At 52.4% G+C, this 22,334-nt stretch overlaps 1 protein-coding gene across 2 annotated transcripts; it reads left to right on the top strand.

Annotated features, from left to right (window-relative positions):
* Positions 1 to 2,469: 2,469 nt before the first annotated feature.
* Positions 2,470 to 21,606, top strand: Il22ra1 (interleukin 22 receptor subunit alpha 1). 2 transcript variants are annotated; one of them, XM_048350514.1, is made up of 7 exons: positions 2,470 to 2,567; positions 6,846 to 6,978; positions 8,003 to 8,181; positions 9,725 to 9,900; positions 15,088 to 15,226; positions 18,884 to 19,005; positions 19,628 to 21,606. In XM_048350514.1, the coding sequence occupies exons 1-7, from the start codon at positions 2,525 to 2,527 to the stop codon at positions 20,564 to 20,566; spliced, it is 1,731 nt and encodes a 576-aa protein (XP_048206471.1). In that variant the 5' UTR covers positions 2,470 to 2,524; the 3' UTR covers positions 20,567 to 21,606. The 2 variants fall into 2 exon arrangements, with proteins under 2 accessions (XP_048206471.1, XP_048206470.1); XM_048350513.1 differs by having other exon boundaries at positions 9,725 to 9,906.
* Positions 21,607 to 22,334: the final 728 nt, after the last annotated feature.

Genomic DNA, 22,334 nt, shown 5'->3' with positions numbered 1-22,334 from the left:
AAGCATAGGACCCTGAGTTCAAATCCCAGAATTTCCCCACACACAAAAAAAGCAGAAGACATTACTGGACCAGATGTCCCCAAACGGCAGCTTATGTTCCCACTTCCTTCAACTTAGGCCCTTGCAGTCATCGGATGTCTACATTGTCCATGTACTTCCTTCCTCTTGTCTCCCAGAAGCCCTTTCTAAGCCTTTCTAAGGCTTCACTGTTACTCTGGTGCCAGTGGGTTGCAGCCGGTCCTCCTGGGCTAGCTGCTCCTCTCCCCTGTGGCTCCCTCCTTAGCATTCTGTGACATGCACTCTCCTTTCACCACCACGTCCCTACACTCATCAATGACCCTCCATGCCTCAGTGTCCATTCCGGAGCCCAGAAGTCTTCCCGGCAGGGCCTTTTAACACTGAGGAGTGGTTACTAGGATCCAGTGGGACCTAGGGGACAGCCAGAGATCCCCCATAGCAGGAAGCTGTGCCCTCCTTCCAGGTACAGGGATGGATGGCTATCTCTTGAGCCCAGAACTGGGCACAGGAAGACAGTGGGGTGCCTAGCAGAGGGGCCTCCAGCAGGAGGGAGAGCCCCAGAGGAAGCAAAGCCATTGCTGAGGGGTCTCACCCAAAGCATGGAAAGAAGGTGAGAAATGCCTGCCTTCTCTAGCTTCCTAACTGCCTCCAGGATCCCAGGTTCAACCTATCAGGAAGCAACTGAGAAACTGACAAAGGAGTCTGGGAGTTGTAGTTTCCTGCATTATAGGAAATGGCTGGCACAGGCCCCACCCCACCCCCACCCCTAGTAGCTTAGATTTGGCCATTTGGTCAAATAACTTTTAGCAATGGCTCATTACTGATAACAAATTATTACAACACAGAAAAGAAAAATTTAGACATAGATTTCCAGATATCATAGTCAACAGACAAACAAACAAACAACAACAAAAACATCTGGGAATGGAACTTGGTACAACTTGTTTAGCAAGCAGGTGTCGTGCTATGTGCAGTGGAACCCCCCAGGGTGAAGGGGGAACCCTTTAATCCTGTCTACCCTGACCCAAATCCCTTTACTTTCTCCCCGGAGAGGAGGAGAAAAACACATCCTCCATCCCCATGTCTTTATTACCATGGGTTTGTATTCTGGTCTACAGAGCCCACTCTTCAAGAGGGGAATGACAGCCTGGGGAGCAGTTTCAGTCTTCCTCACCCCAAACCAGAAGCCCATTCCTGAACTGAGACCCGTCTCCAGCATAGCGGGGAAAAAACAACAACAAAAAGCAAAGCCAGGCACTGGTGGCTCACACCCATAATCCTAGCTCTTCAGGAGGCTGAGATCTGAGAGTCAGTTCAAAGCCAGCCTGGACAGAAAAGTCTGTGAGACTCTTCTCTCCAAGTAACCAATAAAAAGCCAGACGTGGAGGTGTAGTTCAAGTGGTAGAGTGCTAGCCTTGAACCAAAACACAGCTAAGTGAAAGTGTGAGGCCCTGTATTCAAGCCCTAGTACTGGCACAGAAAAAGAGAGAGAAAGGAAGGGAAGGGAGGGAGGGAGGGAGGGAGGAGGAGAGAGGGAGGGAGGGAGGGAGGGAGGGAGGGAGGAAGGAAGGAAGGAAGGAAGGAAGGAAGGAAGGAAGGAAGGAAGGAAGGAAGGACCTCCGAAGTTTGAGGTCCTTTTGCAGATCCCACCTCTAAGGCACAAGGTAAGGATGCCTGGGTTTCTAACCCAGCAGGAAGGGGCTGTTCCCAAGTCCACTGTCCAGCCTGGGAGACAGGATCTGGCCACAGAGAGGGGCATCAGCTACCCCACACATCCTCCTGCAAGGACCAAGCCAAGATACACTCTGTTTTTTGTTTTGTTTTGGCCAGTCCTGGGGACTTGGGACTCAGGGCCTGAGCACTGTCCCTGGCTTCCTTTTGCTCAAGGCTAGCACTCTACCACTTGAGCCACTCCCGGCCTTTTCTGTTTATGTGGTGCTGAGGAATGGAACCCAGGGTTTCATGTGTGCTGGGCAGGCACTCTACCGCTAAGCCACATTCCCGGCCCCAAGATACACTCTGCGTTTCTATTCCCCCCACCTTGTCCGTTAGATGCCAAGGTAAATCCCCTGGGAATAGAACTCTTCCAGCAATAGCTCTGCACCTGCTGCCGGCCTTGATTGTGGGCCAGCTGCTCTCTGATAAGACTGTACATCATGGATGATTTCTGCCTTTTCTGCCTCTCCGCAAGCGCCCGGATAAACCACCCAAGAGTCGTGAGATGAATCAGTCACCGGACCAGATAAACAAGCCAGCCTCCCCACGGCCGCACACACCTCGCAATCCTGTTCGGCACCCAGGAAGGGAACTCCCTTGGATCCCACCCAGGGCCTGGAATTCAGCACAGGGCCAGGCACCTTTGCACCCCTGCCCCCACGGGCCCAGGCCCTCCCCTCTCCTTTCCCCGCCCTGAGCCGGGTGGAGCCAACTCCCAAGGCGGCAAGACTGGGCTCCATTCAGCACCAGGGCCCAGAGTGGAGGCCCCAGGGGGCCCTGGACTGAGCCAATGAGGACGCTACTGGCCATCCTGGCTGTGGGAACCCTGGCCGGTGAGTGCCTCCCACCCCACAGTCCGACCTCACCACCCCAGAAACTAGGACCAGGGCTGTCTTCTTGTGCCCCAGGCAGCCTCCCTTTCATTTTCTGCCGGGCCCTGCCTGGGCTAAGCTGGGTGCTGGTTTATTCTGGAGACGCAGATGGTGAGCTCGGCTGGGGAGGATGAGAGGGTGACTGAGCCCTGATCTTCTCTCCGCATCGGTGTGCGTACGGCAGGGTGGAGATGCGGCCGGCTCTTTCATCTGCGTGCAGGCTCGGCACGCCCCAGTAGGTAGAGGCTTAGCCTGGGGGAGACGCACATCCATTGCCGCCCCCCCCAACTCCTGGTGATTTGGGCTGTACCCCATCTTCCTCTGCTTCTGAGGGAAAGAAGGGGATGGAATGGTCAGAGCTTGCAGGTGACCCTTTCCCATGCCCCTCCACAAGTCTCTTTGGCTCCCAGGGCAAAGAAGCTTTTCTTCCCAGCACAGCTCTCATGACACTCTGGCACCAGGGCTCTCCCCCAAATAGAGCTTAAGGAGCATGGCTGTCACAGGTAGTAAGGTGGCTTTTCTGGGCTTTATGTGAGACCCCAGTTACATCTCTGTGGTCTCAGGAAGTCAGAGCACAGAGAGGGGAGGCCCAGCCTCCACTCCGATGGGAGAGAAGGGGGGGCCCAGCCTCTACACAGCTCTGGCCCCAGTGCAGGAGGAGGCCTGTGAAGGGACAGAGCAGCCCCTCGGCCACTGTCCCAACTAATGCTGAGCGCCCTCTCATGTCCCGAGCACTCCCCATGCTCTGTGAAGGGCTGCCGCCCTCATTCTGGCCTCCTGCTCCTTCACACCCCCACTGGTTCTGCAGGGCAGCCCCACAGCTCCTGGCCCTTAAGACCAGGGGGGGAACTGCCCCCCCGGGGGGAGCAGGAGAGGGGATCGTGGCTCCTACACTGGCTCTGCCAGCGCAGGGCTGAGTGCCAAGCACCCTGGCTTGTTTGTTTGCATCTTTCTTCCTTCGCTTCCCTTGAGGGCTGATCCATGGCTTTTCCAAGCAAATGTGAAAACTTGCCTTTTGCCATTTATGAGTCGGCCAGACAGCCCGGCTGCACGGGAGCCTGCTGATTTCACAATGTAGACTTTCAACCAGGAAGTGCAGCAGCGATGGAGTTGGCGAGGGGAAGGAGGGAGGACTCCTGAGCCCCCCATGACCCCTAAAAGAGGATAGATAGCCGAGGTCCACTCACCCCACTTCCAAAAGGGCAAATTCAGCTCCTTGTCTCCCCTCAATTCCCTTCCCAGCCCCCAAGCCTCAGCCTCTGCCTCCCCCAGCCTCTTCAGCCTGCCCAGAACACCAACCCCAGGCAGTGGTAGCCTGTTACCCACCCCAGAGCCTCCAGCCACCCAGGACAGAGCCCTCGCTCAACCTCACCCTTTCTCTACCACCCCCGAAGCCACCATTCAGGTGGACCCCTTTCCTCAGCTGCAGACCCCATCCAGTACCCCGGCTTTCTCCCTCCTCCCAATCCTGCAGCCCAGGGTCCACACAGAAGGGCAGTGAGCTCTTGGAGCTCAGCAGCACTGCTGTCACCTTCAGTAGAGGCAGCGAGAGACCCCCCAGGAATCCTGGAAGACAGATTTTCAAACCTGCCTGGCTAGGCTGGCCCAGATTCAGAGAGGAGGGTAGCCTTCGGTGTTGCTGGGGGCTTTATGGCAGGGCTGGGGCATTCCTGTATTCTGCCCATCCTCAAAGGTGCCCACCCAAGCCTAGGGATGCAATAACATGGTCCAGACCCCGGCGTTAGTGTGCTGGGTGGTCGTGGCTTGATTGGGGGAGAGAAGTATGCATGCATCTGGGACACGTGTGCACATGAGGCCTCCAGACCTTGATGTCACCGCATCTGCACCTGTTCCCTTCCCAAGCCTGCCGGCTAGGCCGTTCTGAGCATGCTCAGAGCCAGCGGCAGCTTCGGCCGCCATTTCCCTGCACAGGCCAAGCTGGGGGAGCAGAGGGAGGGCCTGTCAGAGGCCTGGGCCCCCGCTTCCGAACCTTCCTCCTCCTAAGCTATGGTCGATGGCAAGGCCTGGGCTGGAGGAAGTGGCAGGGACTGGTTTATGCCTTGTTTTGTTGTTTCTCTTTTGTTGGGGTTTTGGTCCTAAGGGTTGAACCCAAGGCCTGGTGCAGGGTAAGCATGCGTTCTACCCCTCAGCTGCACCCCAGACTCCGTTGTTGAAAATTCCTAAAGGGCCATTTTCCCCCTTTCTTCTCCTCCATCCCCACCCTGAACCCAGGACCACCCCCCTCTCCAGAGCTGACCCCAAATCCTACCCAGTCTAGAATCGAAACAGGATCCATCCTCCCTAAACCAGTTTCTCTCCCAGAGACTCAGATCATTTGCATAAAGATGGTGGAGGGGGACAGCTCCCCTCCTATGGTGGGCCCTTCCCATCAGAGGCAACACCTGTGGAGGACCTATGACAGGCTAGGACCCCTTCCCAGGTGCTGTTCCACCCCCCACTGCCCAGGGGGCACTGTGATGAGCACTGCAGGCCCAGCCACAAGCCTACTGAGACAACTGGGCCTCAGTTTTCCCTATCCATAAAGTGGGGGCAGCAGCAGGCTGGTTAGGAGCAGTCAATGAGGTGGGAGACTAGGGCTGCTGATGCCTTTCCAAAGCCACAGTTACTGCTGCCATTACTGTCTGTGGCCAGATAAATCAGAGAACTCCAGTGTCAGTGAGGACATGGAGCCAAGTGCCACAGTGGCTCGTGCCTGTCATCCTAGCTACTCAGGAGGCTGAGAGCTGAAGGTTGGGGTTCAAAGACAGCCAGGGCAAGAAAGTCAATGAGACTCTTATCTCCAATTAACCACCAGAAAGCCAGAAATGGAGCTGTGGCTCAAGTGGGAGGGGACTAGTATTGATCGAAAATGTTAAGGGACAGGTCCCAGGCCCTGAATTCAAGTCCCAGAACCAGCATGAGAGAGAGGGAGGGAGAGAGAGAGAGAGAGAGAGAGAGAGAGAGAGAGAGAGAGAGAGAGAGAGAGAGAGAGAGCTATCTGCTTAAACAATTTCCCCAAGGCTACCTTTCCGGTACCGGTACATCGGCATCCTGCCCTACCTTGTGCACAGGTGCTCTGGGCTTCTGCGAATGAGCGTGGAGGAGAGCAAGGGTTGGCACCCATGCCATCTCCACCACTGTGTGGAGCCCTTGACTTTGGGATCTTTCTTGAACATTTTAGTTGAAGATCTCTAAGCGTAAGGACACTAACCTCTGTGTTAAAAAGCAAACTAGAAAGCCAGGTGCCTGTGGCTCACATCTGTAACCCCAGCTACTCAGGAGGCTGACTCTGCGGATCAAGGCTTGAAGCCAAGCCAGCAGGAAAGTCCATGAGACTGTAATCTCCAGTTGGCCAACAAAAAGAGCCAGACATGGAAGTGTAGCTCAATGGGCAGAGCACTAACCTAGGAAGAGCTCAAGGCCCTGAGTTCAAGCCCTAGTAGAACGTGAATGAGAGATAGATAACGGTCAAGGGTTTGGACCCCCACTAAAACACTGCTGGGGATGTTTAAGACAGTGCAGCCACAGTGGAAAATAATTTGACAGTTCTTCAAATAACTAAGCCTAAGGATTGGGGTTGCGGCCTGGTGATATATTGAAGCAGGAGATTCCGTTCCCAGCACTGTAACCAAACAGGCTAAATGGAGAGCTATCCCGTAGCTCCAATCTAGACACAAACCCAAGGGGAATGGAGACTCTCCCCTCTCTGCAAACTTTCTGTACAAACTCTTCTCCGCAGCATTATAGATCTATCTATAATAGCAAAAACAAACAAAAAAGCGTGGAGACAACCCAAATGCCCACCAACTGATGGGTAGATAAGCATGAGATATCCAGGCAGTGGAATATTATTTAGCCCTGCAAGGGAACTAGGTGCTGGTCATCCTACCTATATGTATAAAGCTTGAAAACTTTACACGGAGTGAAAGAATCCAAACCCAGAAAGAAGTCAACACTAAGCAAATACAAAGTCCCCAACAGGCAAATCCGAAGAGATAGAAAGTAGATGTTGTTGCCGGGGCTAGGGATCCACAGTTTTCTTTTGGGGGTGATGGTATGGATCTACTTCCAGACTTCGTGGGGATGGTGACCAGGCTGTGGGCCTGGCCGTGAGCCCTGGAACGGTGTAACTACACTGCAGGCGGGGCGTGCTGGTGGGAACCCGCCTCTGGCTGGCCGCCGAGGGCGGGCGGGGTCTCGGGGGGCCACATCTGCTGAGCATGCTCCCGCCTCCCGCAGCCCACCGAACTGACGACCGCCCGGCTCTCCTTCAACACGTGAAATTCCAGTCCAGCAACTTTGAAAACATCCTCGAGTGGGAAGGCGGCCCGGAGAGCACCGCGGACACCACCTACAGCGTGGAGTACAAGACGTACGCTCCCGGCCCCGCCCCGCCCTGCCGGCCCCGCAACGCCCTGCCGGCCCCGCCCCGCCCTGCCGGCCCCGCCCCGCCCTGCCGGCCCCGCCCCGCCCTGCCGGCCCCGCCCCGCCCTGCCGGCCCCGCCCCGCCGGCCCCGCCCATGCGTGCTCAGCCCCGCCCCGCCCTGCCGGCCCCGCCCACTCTCCCCCAGCCTCTAGCCCCGCCCTATCCTCTTGACTCTCCTCTGTGGACTCCCTGAAGAACACTCCCCTCCCTCCCACTCCCATTCCCCCCCCCCACCTCCCGACCCCACCCCACCCCCAGCCTGGCCAGGGACAGGTTTGGCACTTCGTTTCGGGTGGAGCGGGGAGATAAAATTAGGGTCACTAACAGCAGCTGCCTGGGGCCCCATCCCTCTAACCTGGGGCAGTCAGGGAATCTCCTCAAGCCTCAGTTTCCCCATGTTTAACACAAGGGACAGTTCCTGCATCCCAGGGCCGGTCGAGTGAATTAAATGAGATGGAGTCAGCGTTGAACAAAAAGCCCAACAAGAGCAAGAGACCCCGAGTTCATGCCCTAGTACCAGTGCACGTGTGCACACATACTCACACACCTATGCCGGGTGCTAGTGCCTTACACCTGTAATCCTACCTTCTCAGGAGGCTGAGATCTGAAGATCAGAGTTCTAAGCCAGCACAAGGCAAGCAAGTCTGTGAGACTCTTATCTTCAATTAACCACAAAAAGCCAGAAGTAGAGCTGTGGCCCAAGTGGTAGAGCGCTAGCCTTGAGCAGCAAAAGCTAAGCAATGGTGTGAGGAGTGGATCAGTGGGTAGACCACGAGGTAATGAGCAATAGTGGCCACGTGTTCTAGGTCGTGGACCTAGAAAAAAAGAGAGAGAGAGAAGAAGAAGAGACGAGCACAAGGCCCTGAGTTCAAGCCCCAGGACTGGACCTGGGAGGCAGATCATCATTAGCAAGCCACAGGCCTGCCCCGGCTACTGATAACGGGGTGTGCCCCTCCCGCCCGGCCTGCAGGTACGGAGAGAGTGAGTGGCTGGCAAAGAAGGGCTGCCAGGGCATCACCCGCAAGTCCTGCAACCTGACCCTGGAGACAGGCAACCTCACGGAGCTCTACTACGCCAGGGTCACGGCCGTGCATCCCGGAGTCCAGGAGGCCAGCAAGACAACCGAGAGGTTCAGCTCCCTGCAGCACAGTGAGTGAGGCAGGGGAGAGGGAGGCAGGCGTGTGTGTGTGTGTGTGACTTTTTCTCCATCCTCCCCAGTACAGACCACCTTCATCTGACCACAGCCATCTCCTCCTAGCTGGGGGGCCCTCTCCCATGGCCAGCCCCACTCCTGCTTGCTTCCTCAGAGCACCCCAGGGCTCTTCTCAACCTTTCTTCCCCTGCTTGAGACTCCTCAGCACTTGCTCTTGAGTTGGACATAGAAGAGCCAACTCCGCGCTGTGCCTGCCTGACCACCCGGGCTGACCACCTGATTTCAGTGGGTTGGAGCCTAGTTGTCTACCCCAGCACAGTCAGTCCTTCCTATCCCTGGGACTCACCGGCACCACCCTTCCAAATAAGCATGGATGCCCACCATTAAAAAAAAAAATGGTGGAGAGCCAGGGAACCACATCCTGCCATCCTAGCTACAGAGGAGGCAGAGACCTAGAGAATCAGGGTTTGAAGCCAACCCCAGTGGAAAAGTTCAAGAGACTCCATCTCCAATTAAGCAGCAAAAAGCTGGACTGGAGATGTGGTTCAAGGGGTAACGCATCATCTGTGGGCAAGAAGACAAAAGGAGATTAAGAGGCTTTGACTTTACTGGAGTGAACATCCCTTTAGCTGAGTTGTTTTAAATGTTGGAGGGCAGTGGGCCCTTGGGGGACTTTTACAAGTTAGAATCAGGGTGGTGGGGTGCATGGTTATGAAACTGGATGTGAGGTTTTACTACATGTACTAAAATAGTCATGGCTTAAAGCAACCTGAAACCAGGAAAGATCACTTGGATATTTAGAAAAATCAGATTTTTAGTGGTTTTTGGTTTTTGTTTTGTTTTGTTTTGTTGTTGCTGTTGCCAATACTGGAGCTTGAGCTCAGTGCCTTACTCTCTCACTTGGCTTATTTGCTCATGGCTGGTGCCCTAACACCTGAACCATGCTTCCAGTGCAGCTTTTTACTGGTTAATTGAAGATGGGATCTCAAAGACTTTTCTGCCAAGGTTAGCTTTGAACTGTGATCCTCCACATTTTAGCCTCCAGAGGTGCTAGGATTTACAGGTGTGAGCTACTGGTACTCAGTTTGTTAGTTGTTTTCGGTTTGTTTTTGAGACAGGGTCTATATAGTTCAAGTTGGCTTTGAACCAGTGATCCTTTTGCTTTTGCCTACCAAGTGCTGGAATTACCAGCCTTGCTCCTGAGTATTATCTAGACCATCCCTAGACCATCCCTCATTAACATCCCTAGAGCTGTCATTGCCAGTAGACTAGCAGAGGGTGTTCCCAGGAGCCCCAAGGTGGGAGTGCAGGGACTGGGCAAGGCCAATGTCATCACCCAGTGGACATGATGCCCCTGTCCCCAGGCGCTGCCTACCCACCATGCCCGAGAACCTCATGCAAGGTGACCAGTTGGCTGAAGCTGACATTTTCAGGAGCAAGAGGAGGACGCGGGCCACCGCTGTCCTGGCAGCTGGCCCCAGGCTCTGCTGGCTCATTACAGTTTCTTCTTCTCTCCTTTCTCCCCCACCCCCTCCCCAGCTACCATCAAACCACCGGATGTGACCTGTGTCCCCAAAGTAAGATCCATTCAGATGATCATCCACCCGACTCCCACACCCATCCTGGCAGGAGATGGCCACCAGAAAACCCTGGAGGAGATTTTCCAGGACCTGGTCTACCGCCTGGAGCTCCATGTCAACCACACCTACAAAATGGTAAATGTATGTATGTTGTGCCTGGCCCTTCCTCATCTGGGGAATCTCTCCCCTCTCAGTCGGATCTGTGTGGCTTTAACTAGAAAGGCAATGTGTTATTCTAACTACAACGTGAATCTTGAAGAAAATGGGGACTTAACCTCCCTCTCATAGGTTCACAGACTTGGTAGCATACCAAAGGCTCTGACAAGTCCGGCAAAGCCAAGGCTCCAACTAGTTTGATTTAACACAACTTCCTCAAATGTATTTTAACAAAAGACCTGTGTTTTGTGTGTAACAGATGTTCCCTCTGCCTAATCTAACATCCTAAAGCAGCCATTTATTCATATCTTCGGGTATACACTTAGGTATTGGAATCTGTTTCTGTGGCTGCAGTTCTGTTTGCTTGTTCTCCACTGTTTGTGGGAACTGTACACAGGGAGGATCTTAAGGTTTGGTAGGTGATAATGAAGTGTGTGAGGCAAGAGAATATGGTGAAATGATATGCAAAGTAGGCCATTATGTCTGTGTCCTGGGAAAGTCTATGGGATTCCCGCCATCCATTCATCCATTCATCCACAACTCATTGCAGGGGCTTATAATCTAGTGGGAAAGAAATCAAAGCAAGAACTCAAACAGCTGTAGGGAGAGGACAGTAAAGATTTTGTAAGGTGGGGACCAGGCACCTGTGGCTCATGCCTGGAATCCTAGCTTCTCAGGAAGCTGAAATGTGAGGATCACAGTTCCAAGCTAACCTGGGTAGGAAAGTCCATGAGACTCTTATCTCCAGTTATCCACCAAAAAGCCAGAAGTGGAGCTGTGACTTAAGTGGTAGAGCACTAGCTTGGAATGAAAAAGCTAAGGAAGAGCATGAGGCCCTGGGTTTCAAGCCCCAATACTGATATGTGAGCATGCGCCCGCATGTGTGCACGTGCACTCACACGCACGCGCACACACACACACACAGAGATTTTTCATAAGATGGTACGGGTTTGTCAGTTGAACAAGAGCTACAAGACTTCCAGGAAACTTTTGGGTGTCAGTCCCCACTTCTGAGGCATGCCAGGTAACACATGCACATACGTTATATCATTGCATCTTCTGCTGTGAGGCAGGAGCTAGCATCTCCATTTTCCAGATGAGAATTAGAGGCCCAGAGAAGTTATGACACTTGCATGACATTGTTCAGCAAGTAGCAGCCTAGTAGACACAATTCAAATCTAGTTCTTTCCCAAGGCCACATTTTTCCCTCCTCCACACAGGCCTACACTGTTGCACCATGGTGGGAGGGGGGGTGATGTAAATCAAGGGCTTTTTGGGGAGAGCAAACTTACCTATTTAGCTGGAACACAGAGCCATGGCAGGCAGTTGCTCACCGGGTTCCAGATCACTGGTACCAGAATGCGTTACTGAGATGCCAGTGTCAGACCCTGGGCCCTTGATAGTTGGCGTTCATATCACATGTGCCCCCAAATGCCAGACAGAAACAATGAAAACCAAGCAGGACTTATTTAAAGGTCATCACCTAAGAGACTCCCAAAGAATATTGTAGAGCAGAGCAGCTCACATCATGGTGGCCAGGAAGCTGAGGGAAAGGAGACAGGAAGTAGCCAGGCCAAGGACGTGCCCCCAGTGACGTACTTCCTTCAACCAGGCCTCACCACCTCCCTTTCACTACTTTCCAGTGCTATCAACATACTATCACTCTGTAAAGGATTTGTCCATTTATCACGTCAGAATCATCTCGTCTAATAGTCCCCAGAAAACTCCATCTAGGCACACCCAGAGGTGCCCTGTACTAATCTCCAGGGTGTTTCTCAGCCCAATCAAGCTGGCAGTGAAGATTATTCAGTTACATGTTGGGGACGTGAATTTGAGTTGTCTGATTGGTTTGATTTGGCTTGGTGGTCCTGGAGAGTGAACCCAGGACCCCATGCTTACAAGGCAAGTGCTCTGTCACTTGAGCCACTCAGTGTCCCTGAATTCTAGTGAGCAACTCAGGTCTTCTTTTTCACCATGAGGTTTGAGAAGGTCCCATGTAGAAGAGTTGGGGGACTGCTGGGGGCTCTATTGTAGAGCCTCAGGCAGATGACGGGAGAATTCTTATCTAATTCTGTCGTCGTGGGGAACAATTAGACAATACTGAACAGGAAGTGGCCTTATCACAGCCACTTTGGGTAAATATTTTGGTTTTGATGATGTATTTTATTAGTGGCGATTTCTAATTTAACTCAGTTTGTAATCAGAGAGTATGCCCAGCATGATTTTCAATCTATTGAGTTTTGTTTTAGGGCCCATATGGCCAGCCTGGGCGCGGGTTCCATGGCTACTTGAAAGCGTGTGTATTAGAGAGTGCTTGGTGAGGAACTCTGTAAAGGTCAGTTTGGTAATAGTGGTTAACTGAGCTATTCTGACTTCCATGTCTTTCCTGATTTGATGGAGGGATCTGTTGCTTTTTTAGCTTATAAGAGTTTTTAGCTACCCAACTACAATTGTGGATTTATCTGTTCCCCCCTCCCCCTTAATTTTGTTCATCCCCCTCCCTTCTTCCTTCCCTCTCTCCCTCCTCCTTCCCTCCTTTCCTCTCTCCCTTCCTCCCTCTATTCCTCCCTCCCTTCTTTCCTCCCTCCCTTCCTTCTTTCCTTCCTTTCTTCTTTCCTTCCTTTCTCCCTTCCCTCCTTTCTTTTTGTGTGCTACTACCAGGACTTGAACTCAGGACTACTCACCCTCACTTTGAATGAAAAAGTTCAAGTCTGGAGATTTACCAGTTAGTCACTCGGCCACTTCCAACTTCTTTCTGGTTCCTTGGAGATAAGTCTCCAGATCTATCTGCTGGGACTAGTTTCAAACTTCAGTCCTCAGAGTGTAGAGTCCTGAGTAGCTAGGATTACAGGTATGAGCCACAAGCATCCAGCTCCACGAGAGTTTTAAACTTTCCAACTACGATTATGGATTTGTCAGTTTTTCTCCTCCCTTAATTCTGTGCTTTCATGCATTTTGAAAACTCTTCTTGTTTGATTTATTTATTTTTTTTTTTTTTGCCAGTCCTGGGCCTTGGACTCAGGGCCTGAGCACTGTCCCTGGCTGCTTCTCACTCAAGGCTAGCACTCTGCCGCTTGAGCCACAGCACCGCTTCTGGCGTTTTTCTGTATATGTGGTGCTGGGGAATCGAACCTAGGGCCTCCTGTATCCGAGGCAGGCACTCTTGCCACTAGGCCATATCCCCAGCCCTGAAAACTCTTCTTAAATATATGAATTTAAGAATTGTTATAGCTTCTTGATAATTGGCCATTCTTGAGCATGAAACGTCTTCTTTTTTAAGCTCTAGTAATACTCTTCATATTGAAATCTACTTTATCTAATATTAATTCAATCGCTCAAGATCATAATTGTTATGGTATATTTTATATCCACTTATTTTCAGTTTCTTTATATTTTCAAATGCATCTATGAAGACAATATTCTGATGCAATTTGCCCATTTTCTTGAGAAACAATTCACATATCATAAATTCACATATCCTTATTTTTGTTATGGAGTAGATAAAACCCAGGGGCTCAGACCTAGGCTGTCCCCACATTGAGCTAAACCCCAGCCTGAATTAATCTTTTTATGTGTGTATGCCAGTCCTGGGGCTTGAACTAACAGCCTAGACACTGCCCCTGAGTTTTTTCTCTCAAGGCCAGGCTCTACCACTTGAGTCACAGCTCCACTTCTGGCTTTTTTGGTGGTTAATTGGAGATAAGAGTCTCATGGACTTTCCTGAGGAGGCCCTCAGGAAATCCCTACTACCAGCAGACACACAGACACACACACATGTGCGCGCGCGCACACACACACACACGAAGAAGAAAGAAGGAAGGAAGGAAGGAAAGGAAAGAGAGAGATGGACAGACAGAATGAAAGGAAAGAAGGAAGGAAGGAAGGAAGGAAGGAAGGAAGGAAGGAAGGAAGGAAGGAAGGAAGGTGTCTTAGTAGGCAATGAACTTGGTTGAACTCCAAACTGAAATCTCAGTTCTTGTGTTTTGTTTTGTTTTCACTTTGTTTTGCTTTACTTTTGTTTTTGTTGTTTTTTTTTTAAACAGAATCTTGCTATGTAGCCTAGGCTGACCTCAAACTTACAGTCCTCCTGCCTCAGCCACCCAAGTGCTGGGAGTACAGAGGGTACTGCCTCACCCAGCTATATCTTTTAAAGCTATACACGACTGCTTGGAGATTGCCCCAGTCACGTATACTCCAGCAGCCAGTCAGGAGTATGGTCAGAGTTTAGCCCCAGAATGTGCGCCTCCATTGCTGCAGAATCGCTTCTGTCTCTGCTTTCCTCCTTACTTTCCTCCACACTCTGTCTCCAGGTTATTGAAGACATGGAGATTTCAGGGCTTCTCATTCAGCTTTAGGCTTCCACAGGGTGTAGACGGGGGTCTGATTCAGGATAAAAGATAAAGTGAAGCCGTGTACTGGTGGCTCATGCCTATAATCTTAGCTCCTCAGGAAACTGAGAAATGAGGATCGAAGATCAAGGCCAGCTGGGGCAGAAAAGTCCCCAAGAGACTCTTACTTCCAATAAACCACTCAAAAAATGGAAGCAGTGCTGTGGCTCAAAGTGGCAGAGAGCTAGCTTTGAACAAAAGAGGGACAGCGTCTGACTCTGAGTTCAAGCCCCATGACCAAAAAAAAAATAATGATGATGATGATTATGATAATAATAAATAGATACATCAGGATGCCCATTGCCATTCCTTCCTCCTTGTTTCCCATCTGCCTCCTTTGCTGAATCTCTGACAGCTTTAGGCAGTGGTTGTTTTCCATCTGACCACAGTTGGTAGCCATTCTTTGGGAGAGGGCTGGTCCAGAAGCTAAATGAAGAAGCACCAGATCTGGAAGGAAGGGAAGAGAGAGCAGGACAGGACGTTGGGAGTGACCACATGGGTTACACAGGAAATGACACAGATTGGAAACAGGATGGAGGCAGGAAAGCTTAGGGACGGGGTCCTGGCTCCTTGGTGTCTCCTGAAGTTCCATCACATGATAGTTGCTATGTGTAATTTTGGCCATGTGAGCCCCACCAAACAATAAGCTATGAAATCTACTTATAGGCTGTCTTTTTACGAAGTGTAGAAAGACAGGAGGAAGAATAGGGAGCTTGTGGGCGCTCGGTGGAGATCAGCAGGTGAGAGGAAATTCTCTGGGCTCTCTGTTCTGATTCAGCACCTTGGAGGAAAGCAGAGAGAGTACGAATTCGTTGGCCTGACCCCTGAAACAGAGTTCCTTGGAACCATCACGATTTCCATTCCCACCTGGTCCAAGGAGAGCGCCCCCTATGTGTGCAGAGTGAAGACACTGCCTGGTGAGTCAGCGGAGGGCCTGGGGCCCCCACTTCCCCTCCCCGGGAACACGGGGACACTGTCAGCACTCTGAAAAGCCACAGAAGGGCGAGTGGGGTATCGTTAAGGTTCACCTCTGTTACTGAGTCCTTGGATTGATTTGACAGAATGCATGTGGAGTCCCAGCCCCCCAGCCCAAGTCTGAATTTTCCTCTCTCCTCAGCTTTGTATCTGCCCTGCAAACACACCTTCATCTTAGCCCCAGAAACTCATCTTGGATATTAATGCTTTGGTATCTTCTAAAGCCGAGGGAGAGTCCTAACGGTGATAGGAACGGGAAGATCTGCAGCACTAAGCCTTGTCTTGTTTTGCCCCCAGGTTCAGAGTGGTTAAGGGGCTCACCCACGGTCACACAGAGGGTGTGGAATGGGGCGAGTGTTCCCGCACCGTGCTGCGGAGAGCGATGGGTGCCCACACCCCTTCCTCCGAGCGCAGCACGCACGGCATCTCTGTGAAGGATCGGGCCGGCCGTGCTGGGGCAGGAGCGGGCAAAGCAGTCCCCAGCCGGACGGCCATGCCCACGCTCAGGGCGGCCGGCAGCATCTGTGCCAACCAGGCCACGTTGGGGACAGAGGCGACTTGGGGAGCTGGGTACCGCCAGTGGCCCTCAGGGACAAACAGTTCCGGCCATCGGCCTTATTCAGAAACTCCACTCTTCTGCTTCCCTGAGTCCAGAGGAAACTGGGCTTGCTGCCTGATTCCCCTGGGGCAGGCCTTGGCGGAGGAGCCCTGTGAGGGACAGACAGCCCTGGCCACGGACATGGGGCTCCTCTTCCCATGTGGGGGCCCCAGAACTAAACCTGGTAAAAGGGCACCAGGGAAGGAAGCTGGCTCTGTGGGCAGCAAGCCGGAGCTGCATTCTGTCCCTCGCCTGTACTAGACAAATCTCACCTTCCGGGTCCACCCCTGCTCTGTCCTGTGCGACAACCAGCAGGTAATGCCACCTTCTCCCCTCTGGTGGCTTCTCTCCTACTGTGAAGGGCCTTTCTATGTAGCCCAGGCTGGTCTCGAACTCATATTCCTCCTGCTGGGATTATTGGTGTGTACAACCATGCCCGGCAAAACACTATTCCCCCCCCCCACAAAGACTATAACTATTTCTACATGAGTATTTCTTTCTTGCTGACATATAAAAGGTACTTTTTCCTTAAAAACCAAGGCATATTTAAAACAACTCCTACCAGTTCTTAAGTATCACTCTACAGCCAAGTAAGAATGTTACATATCATTAAATTGTATATATTTATTTTAATTAGTACAATATCACATATATGACTTGTTACACTTACATATATTACATATTACATATATATTACTCTAATGTGACATATATTACTATACTACTGTTACATATATTACTTATTACTCATATATTAGTTATTACACTACTGTTACATACATTCCTTATTACTCTATGATTATCAGTATTATTCTTTAAAACAATCCTCTGATAGGCAAAATGATCCCCACTGTACAGAGCGGTTACATAACTGGCCTATAACCACACAGATGGTCAGTTCGATCTGTTCTTAATGGTTCTCAAATGAAACTTTAACCACCTTCTAGCAGTTTGGTTTATAGCCAGTTTCCTCTCCTGCACACTTTTTTTTTTTTTTGGCCAGCCCTGGGGCTTGAACTCAGGGCCTGGACACTGTCCCTGAGCCTCTTTGTTCTCCAGGCTAGCACTCTACCACTTGAGCTGCAGCACCACTTCTGGCTTTTTCTGAGTAGTTTATTGGAGATAAGAGTCTCTCAGACTTTTCTGCCCAGGCTGGCTTTGAACCATAATCCTCAGATGTCAGCCTCTTAAGTAGCTAGGATCACACAGTTCTTTTACACACTTATTCCACTTTTCCATGTCAGCCTGACGCATCCTGTCGTTGGCCTTTATCCTCTAGTGTGCCTCAGCCCAGACCCCAGATCCCCCCTCCTGTCTCCTCTCAGGATGTCCAGGCACCGAGCATCATCTCAGCATCTTGGCGTTAGAAAAAGATCTCAGGGTCACCTAGCTTTAGATCGTCATTGTACAGCCAAGGATCTTGAGGTGTCCTTGTATAATGACTGTGGTGGCTGTCATCCTACTCAAGAGGCTGAGATCCGAGGATCGTGGTTTAAAACCAATCTTGGCAGGAAAGTCTATGAGATGCTTATCTCCAATTAACTAGCAAAAAGCCAGAAGTGGAGTTATGGTTCAAGTGATGGAGCACAGCCTTGAGTGAAGAAGCTAAGGAACAGCATCCAGTCTGAGTTCAAGCCCTAGGATCAGTACATTCATGTGTGCATGCGCGCGCGCACACACACACACACACACACACACACACACACACACACACACACACACACACACACACACACCAAAAAGCAGAGAGGGTCCTAGAGCAAGGAGGGTGCCTAGCACCTTTATTATTTCATACTCTTTACTCCTCTGCTGGCAATTTTTAATTACTCCATCTTGCCTCCCCCTGGGGGGATGTGGAAGATCTACTAGGCCAAGGTATGTCTATATTTCTATCGTGGTCTGGTACGAGGAGTGGTGCTTCTCCACTAAGGTTTGCCTGTGCTGCAGGCCCATCCAGGTCATACTTCTCCCAGGATATCATGAGACAGAGGACCAGACGTCGCTGCAGCCTGGGAAGCTGACCCAGAGAGGCTGAGGTGGGGACTTGAGGTGGAGGCTCTGCGATGCCCGGGGCTCCCTGGGATAGCTGTGTACACTGGGGCTCATGAGCGCATCCCCACACTGAGACCACAAGGGTTCAGAAGAGACCTGAGGCCTGAACTTCAAGGAGCGCAAACTCAGTTTACCCAAGTCTATAACCACATCTTCTTCCCCAAGCCTGTCACAAGTCCCAGTAGACTGCTAAGAGCATCCTACTAAGAACCCACTTCCTGTCCCAAAGATGCCATGACAGGAAGGGCATCATACCAAGAACTAGCTGCCTGTCCCAGAGATGCCATGACAGAAGGAGTGTCATACCAAAGATCAGCTTCCCCTGTCCCAGAGACACCAACTGCAGGGACAGCCTGGTCACCAAAGTTCCAGTCTCCCCCTCCCTAGCTATTAGGTAGATGTCACCTTCCCAGACTCCTTTACTCATGACACCCATCCCCTTGCCTGGGTGGGAGAGAAGGAAGACAAACCTCTTGTAGTCACTTCTCTCCCTCTGCCTCTGTCCTCCAAAAAGGAAGGGAGCATTCTGGTGCTCCCTGGCCATGCCCCCACCCCTGAGAGATGGACAGATCCATCTCCATTCCGTATCTCCAATTCTTCACTCCATTCTGAGTTCTAGGACCCAGAAGTCCTTGGCCATGTAACCCAATCCTACTACCACCCAGGCAGCCTTATTCCTTGGTCCTTCCTTATAAGGGTGTGGACAGTGCCTGGTATGCAGATCCTCAGCCCAAAGTGGGACCCACTGGTGGCTATTTGTGGGTGCCTGTCTGCATGGACTGTGATAGCATGGTCCTGGACAGTGAGGGATGGGGGCTGCAAGGCTGAGGCTATGAAGGTTTTCACTGGACATCTACATTAAATATATCCCAAGAGTATCCATTAATGGGACAAAACTCAGCATAGCCAGACTCACGTGTCCCTCGCTGGTCTCTTCCTTTCTCACCAGACTGGACATGGACCTACTCATTCTCAGGCGCCATCCTCTTCTCCATGGGCTTCCTTGTCGCCATGCTCTGCTACCTGAGCTATAGATACATCACCAAGCCGCCTGCACCTCCCAGCTCCCTGGTGAGTCATCCACATGGGGTAGGAGCAGGATGGGGCCCCTGGGTCTCCTGAAATGCAGGACTATACATGGCAAAGCATATTGGACCATGTCAGCACCTGGAGCTTTGAAGAGGAGTGTGTGACCCAGAACAGTGGGAATGACTAGAAAAGTGTGTGGTTAGCCAGTGTCCAGGGCCAGGCAGGTGCTTTGGGATGGAGAAATGGCAGACACTGTGTGGGCCATGGAACTCCGCTCCAGTTGAAAGGCTGCCATATGAAGGCACAAGCTGGGGTTGCACCATCCTTGCATTTCTTTCAAAGAAGTCAGAATTTCAGATTGTCCTGTGAAATGCCCCAGTTCCCAAACATTGGCAATTTGTGGTCAAACTATAAAGTCCTACCATACTCCTCTCCTCCAGACCTCACCCCATAAGAGGTCAGTGCTGCCTGCTTCTCTCCTAAAGCACCTCAGGCCCCCTGAGCCAATGAGGCACAGGAACCAGCAGCTCAATGTCAATGTCTGTGTCTGAGTCCAGAGGAGCACAGTGGGGGAGGAGGCTCCTAAAGTTCTCCTCTGCCTCCCCTGTCAGCCTCAGGGAGCTTAGGACCTGTCCTCAGGGGTGGGCCATTGCTGTCCCCACAGGATGTCCAGCGAGTCCTGACCTTCCAGCCTCTGCGCTTCATCCAGGAGCATGTGCTGATCCCTATCTCTGACCTCAGCAGCCCCAGCAGCCTGGCCCAGCCCATCCAGTACTCCCAGGTCATGGTCTCCAGCCCCAGAGAGCCCCCAGGGGCGGCACAGCTGCATGGCCTGCCAGAGATGGCCTACTTGGGGCAGCCAGATGTCTCCATCTTCCGGCCCTCCAACCTACCATCTCCTCCAACACCCTCCCCACCCGCCTACACCCCAAAGGCTGTCCCTGAGATCAGCCCCCCATCCTATGCACCTCAGACCACCCCAGAAGCCAAAGCCCCTTTCTATGCTCCACAGCCCATCTCTAAGGTCCAGACACCCTCCTACACCCCCCAGGCCGCTCTGGACCCTTGGCCTTCCTCCTATGGGGTCTGCATGGAAGAGTCTGGCTTCCCCACTACCACCCTTTCTAGTCCCAGGGCCAGAAAGATCAGACTGAAGGATCCACTCCAAAGAGAGGCACCAGCGGGCGGCTGCCTGTCAGGTGACTTTTCTCTACAGGAAATGACGTCCTTGGCCACAGAGGAACCCCAAGAAGAAAAATCACTTTCTCAGACTCTGGGGGTTTGCACGGACATAGTACCTGACCTGGATACATTACATAGTGGGGAACCAGGGACACCCCCCTACCTAAAGGACCCACTGTCCCTCCTCTCTTCAGTCCAGATTGAAGGCCACCCTGTCTCCCTCCCTTTGCACAGCCCTTCCTTCCCGTGTTCTTCCTTGGACCAGGGCACCAGTCTGCTAGAGTCACTGGTGTGCCCCAAGGAGGAGGGCACAGTGCCCGAGGCCAGGGCCACATGCCCTGGGGTCTCAGAGCTGGAGCAGCCCTTGGAGGTGGACTCGATTTTCAAAGGTCTGGCCCTGACTGTGCAGTGGGAGTCCTAAGGGTGGATGGGCAGGCCTTGGCTTCCTCCTGCCACCCCGGGCAGGCTCTCCTTGGCTGCCAGCCCCATGCCCAGCCATGGTGCATGTGCTCTAGTCCAGCCCAGAAGAAGAGGCAGAGGAAGAGGACACAGGACTGGCCAGGGTGCATTCCCCTGGGTCCACAAGCATCGAGAGGATGAAGATGGAGGAGCGACATACCTGCATGTGCAAATGACCTGTGCCAAAGCAGCCAGCAGGGAATGGTGGACAGAGAACAGAGAGGAATGCAGGGAAACCTCTAGAAGACCGAGAATGGCTCACCCCATTCCTGCCAGTTTTGTAATCTGGCTCAACCGAGAACAAGGTGTTTCCCTCCTCTGAAGGAAGGAGGCTGAGCAGAACCAGGCCAAGCTGCATTTCTGCCAGGGCTGGAAGAGGCCCTGTGGCAGGCCTATAGGCAGGGGCGTGGCCAGTGGCTCACTCCCTGTCAGAAACCTATCTGTGCCACAGACCAGGTTCCCTCCTGGGCCAGAGACTTCACCCCACAACCAAGCCACAGACTAGGCAAGTTTTGCAGGCATGGCGGATGTCTCAGACGCATCCGGAGATCAAGGTTTGAAAGGAACACAGAAGCCTGAGGACAGGTACTCACGTTGCCACTCCAGAAACAGCTTTGGTTGGGCTCAGCCCATCAGGGTTCAAATTCAAGTCTTGCCGTGTGTCAGCTGGGTGACTTCAAGCAAGGGACCCACTGCTCAGAACCTCAGTGCCCGCATCTGCCAGCTGAACCGCACGGGGGTTGTACGTAGAGATTGGTGTCTGCGAAGTACTTGTGGTGGCCAGGGCCCAATAAATCATAGCTGTTTGCTGTTGGGATTTTGTAATTTGTGCTGACGCACCAGGACTGGCTCCCTGCACTGACATTCAGCTGCAGGGCCGGACCACCTTGCAGGGGAGGAGCCCCAGAGCATTCTAGAAATGGCCCAGACACACTGATAGCCAGCCTTCTCCTCCAGGTGGTGGGAAGAAGCTATTTTGGCCATAGCTATCTCAAAGGCTTTGTTTGGAGGCCCAGGCCTCTACCAACTCCCCAATCCCAACCCCCCCCCCCCCCCCCGCATCACCACCACTGCCTTCCTGGCCTCAGCCTGCTCAATAACAAAGCTGCCACACCCTGCGTTCCCTTCTCATCTCACGGGGAGCCCCCCTGATGAAGAGGAAATGGATCTAAGAGGGGAAGGGACTCATCACGGTCCCACGGTCCCACTGTGACAGAGCAGGCCCTAAAACCAAGGGCCTTCATCCTTGGCATCCTTGGAGGTTGACAGGGACATAGGGAAGGGATCCTTACAGGGGTCCCTGAATGATGGGCACCCTTGGCTGGGCCCCCGATTTCTTAGAACTAGAATTGCACTCCAGTTGTCTCAGTGGGACGCTTCTGGTAGCACACAAGACTTTCCTCCACACCCAGCTTGCATTTCCCCGTTTTTTCCCCTCCCGGTCCCCTTCCAGGGGCTTGATGACAGATGTCGGGGTTCTTATCTGTGTGGAATTAATATTTAACATCTCTTCAGGGTCACTGACCTGGGCACCCCACCCATACACTGCAAACAAGGTACTCCCTGTCCCTTGGGACACCGTTGGCCAAAGGTCAACTGTCTTCACCCTGTTCATTAGTGAGGAACCCGGAGCAGCTGGGTGGATCTCCAGCCAGGGGGACCAGGGACTGCAGAGTGTTCCTCCCGGCCATAAACGTCACTCCCATTTCGCAGGGGCACTGTGGGGGGGA

This window comes from Perognathus longimembris, chromosome 7, assembly GCF_023159225.1.
Source record: "Perognathus longimembris pacificus isolate PPM17 chromosome 7, ASM2315922v1, whole genome shotgun sequence".
NCBI classification, from domain to species: domain Eukaryota; kingdom Metazoa; phylum Chordata; class Mammalia; order Rodentia; family Heteromyidae; genus Perognathus; species Perognathus longimembris.
Note: the sequence above shows the minus strand (reverse complement) of the source record. Positions and strands in the feature narration are given on the sequence as shown.

What these genes read in the sequence shown, in the direction of transcription:
- Il22ra1 (XM_048350513.1), top strand. Translation starts at nt 2,525, where the DNA reads ATGAGGACGCTACTGGCCATCCTGGCTGTGGGAACCCTGGCCG. An exon ending in ACACCTACAAAATGGTAAAT is followed by an intron (nt 9,907 to 15,087) that starts GTATGTATGTTG and finishes GTTCTGATTCAG; the next exon opens with CACCTTGGAGGAAAGCAGAG. An exon ending in CAGAGTGAAGACACTGCCTG is followed by an intron (nt 15,227 to 18,883) that starts GTGAGTCAGCGG and finishes CTTTCTCACCAG; the next exon opens with ACTGGACATGGACCTACTCA.